General features: G+C 41.0%; 1 protein-coding gene across 1 annotated transcript; it reads right to left on the bottom strand.

Annotated features, from left to right (window-relative positions):
- Positions 1-1,406: 1,406 nt before the first annotated feature.
- On the bottom strand, positions 1,407-2,572 carry LOC107100508. Its single transcript, XM_015399019.1, has 2 exons — positions 1,795-2,572; positions 1,407-1,699 (listed from the first exon to the last, which is right to left on the bottom strand). The coding sequence occupies exons 1-2, from the start codon at positions 2,464-2,466 to the stop codon at positions 1,574-1,576; spliced, it is 798 nt and encodes a 265-aa protein (XP_015254505.1). The 5' UTR covers positions 2,467-2,572; the 3' UTR covers positions 1,407-1,573.
- Positions 2,573-3,041: the final 469 nt, after the last annotated feature.

The following is a 3,041-nucleotide window of genomic DNA, read 5'->3' as shown; positions in this document are numbered from 1 at the left end:
GCCTGTTTAAATGGCAATGAATTATTTTTCATTTTTCTTTTTCTTTTTTCCATGTAAACAAAGCATATACTGTCATGTTCTTGATGCTGTTGGTTGGAAATTTCATTTACACCTGTCACCTGTCTAATTGGCCTGGCAACTCATTACGCTCATCTTGTCCACCTGGTTTCTGCTGCTGTTTATGCTGCCTGTTTGCCTACCATTGGTGCCAGATTATTCGAGCTGTTTGGTTAGAGTTACTCTAGTGATCTTGTATTTGTTCTGTAATTCTGATTGGGACTGTTTCTGCCTTTGGATAACCGAGTTTTGCCTTGCCTTATTTACAGTTTTTTTTGGGGGCTGATTTCTGGATTCTGCTGGTTAACTAAACTTGGATTGTGTTACTGACCTTAGCTTGGATTCTCCTCTGGTACCTCTTTGGCTCTCTGATCTTCCGGTCTGTAAACCTGGTTCTGATTTGACTTTGGTTCTGGATTTTCCCTCATGGACATTGCTGCCTCCTAGGCATCCACTCTGAGCTCTGGAAGTGGCACCGGCCGCAAGCAGTGGACAACCTCCCTCTCTTATTCTTCTCCTTCCTCTGGGATCAAACTGGACTCAGAACCAGGTCAGTGACTTTTGCTCTTAGTCGTGATCAGCTCCGTATTCTTAGTTACTGACCTGAGATTTCTATCCCTGCAGAGAATCCAGGCATCCGCCCCGCTGACGACCAGCTGCACGCGTTATTTAGAGTTAAATAAGGGCTTGTTTGAAAATCGTCCTGATATGTCTCTTTCGAATAATGGGTCCAAGGTTCTGAGGGCTTGAAATTTACAGTTAATTCCAATTCAGTTGATGTGTTTTCTATAATTACTGAAATTGAATATCCATTTTATGGTTAATTTGTGTTTAGCTGCTGAGCTGTATCTTTTACCATCAAAGGAGATATGCCTCCTCTCCCAGCTAATGTGCTTGATCTGAGCCATGTTAGCATGGAAGACAGATACAGAACAGTGCGTAAAAAGGGGTTGGTGTTAAATGTATCTCTAGGCCCTCAGAAAATTAGAAAAAGATGAAATAAATGCCACGCTTCTAAATAAACAACCCCTGCCCTAGGGCAGGAAAAAGTGTTTTTAATGATTGCCTTGAAGCACAAACAATATCATTACAGTACTGATCTGGAAACAGCCAGGCTGGTTAAAGGTTAGGTTTGTTGTGTTTTCACTCATGCAGAAAGTCCCTTTCAAGCCGGTTAGTCTACTTCTCCACATAATCTCCCAAAATCTCTATAATGTCAATAATGGTTGATTATTTGTCATTAAAATTAATTAAAAAATTAAAAAGAATCATATAAGCTTTAATATATTAAGGTAATAATACATAATATTTAAATGAGGCTTGAAAAAAACCTCACTTTATGGGAATCAAGCAGTGTTATAAAAACCAAACCAACACATGACAGAAAACAGAGAAATCTTAAAGGTTTAATTTATTTAACTTGTATAAAACCAGATTATCATGACTAAACTCCACACATTTAAAGCAGAGATATTTTACAACAACAAAGTCAAATCAAAAGCCTTGAAGAATTAAGTTATGATTCACGATCCCTCCCCCATTTTGTCCTGTACTTTACCAGTATGCCACAAACAATGAAAAGGAGCAGCATGATGAGAACTATGGTGGATGTCTTCCAAGTTTTGATCTGTTCATTGCAACTCTGTAGTTCGAGGAGGAGGAAATAAAAAGTTTATCATTACAATCAGACACCGTAAGGTTTTCAGATTCTCCTTACAAAAATTGTGTATTACTCACATTTCCAACTTGGACGGTCAATCTCACAGCAGCAGGGTTCCCAGATTGTTTCCCATGTTGATCTTGGACATAGCAGAAGTAATCCCCACTATCCCCAGGCTGAACATTCTCCACAGTCAGTGACAGGTTTCCATGTGTGGACCAGTCCCTTGACACAGACAGTCTTTCTCCGGGTTTCCTGGTGCAGCCATCAGGACTGTTCACACACAGAGGATGTCCATTTTTCTCCCACTGGACAGTCAAACCATTTTTCCCAGTGGTTTCAGAGTAACAAGGGAGGAGCACCGTCTCATCCTTCGCCACAGACGCTTCCCATGCAAGAACAACCTCTAGCTGGAAGCGTTCCTCTCTCTTGTTGTCAGACTTGGAGCAGCTCAGCTCATAGATTCCTCCATCGGCATAAAGCACGTTAGTGAAGACGATCCTTGAAGACTGGATTTTTACCCGGTCTCTGTGCTCTATCACCGACCACTCTCCGCTCTGAAATTTAGCCAGTGTCAGGGTACCACCTTGTCCCAAAACCCGCAGCAGAGTCCCTGATTCCTCCGGCTCACAGCTTATGGGAAAGATAAACTGATCTCCTAAGATCACTTTCATACAGCTCACAACATTCAGACAAAGAGCAAGGAAGATAATAAACCTACTGAAAAGTCCTGATAGCCGTGGTGCCATTATGATCTTCTTGTTCTTTCAGGAAATGCTCCAAAAGGTCGTTTTGTGCAATTGGCAAAAAAATATATATTCAGCAGATGCTAAATGTACAGGAATACTCCAGGAATTTTTTCCCCTTCTGTTGCTGAGGTATTGCTCACTGCTCAGCCTCAGCCATGTTAATGGCAGCACTTTAAAATGTATTAGTCATCCTTCAGGCTATGCGGCCAATCGCCTATGAGGATATATCATCGTCATACCATCAAGTGAAATCAGAGAAGGGAGGTACTGGAGCAGACCTAATGCGGGTCAGACCTAACAGCATTGATTTACCAGTGTATATACTGAAGTGTAAATATTTTCAGGCAGCCCTTGTAAGGGCAGTCACAGGGTGCAGTTTTAGCTACTGTAGTCCTGCTTTGCATGCTTTCAGAGGAAATTGATTGCACAACTATGATACACATCACAAGGGCATGTGATAAGAAAATTACACTATTTACATTGCTGAACAGAACAATTATTAGAAACCAATAAGGTGTATTTTAATTTTCTGGAATTGAAATCTCTTTGAAGTCTCAGTGTTGGTGGATCTTGGC

Source organism: Cyprinodon variegatus, unplaced genomic scaffold, assembly GCF_000732505.1.
Source record: "Cyprinodon variegatus isolate N-32 unplaced genomic scaffold, C_variegatus-1.0 Scaffold980, whole genome shotgun sequence".
NCBI classification, from domain to species: domain Eukaryota; kingdom Metazoa; phylum Chordata; class Actinopteri; order Cyprinodontiformes; family Cyprinodontidae; genus Cyprinodon; species Cyprinodon variegatus.
Note: the sequence above shows the minus strand (reverse complement) of the source record. Positions and strands in the feature narration are given on the sequence as shown.

Excerpts from the sequence above, each read along its gene's own strand:
- LOC107100508 (XM_015399019.1), bottom strand. The coding sequence starts at position 2,466 with ATGGCACCACGGCTATCAGGACTTTTCAGTAGGTTTATTATCTTCCTT. Across the intron at positions 1,700-1,794 it reads TGACCGTCCAAGTTGGAAAT|AGTTGCAATGAACAGATCAA; the intron begins GTGAGTAATACA and ends CTCGAACTACAG.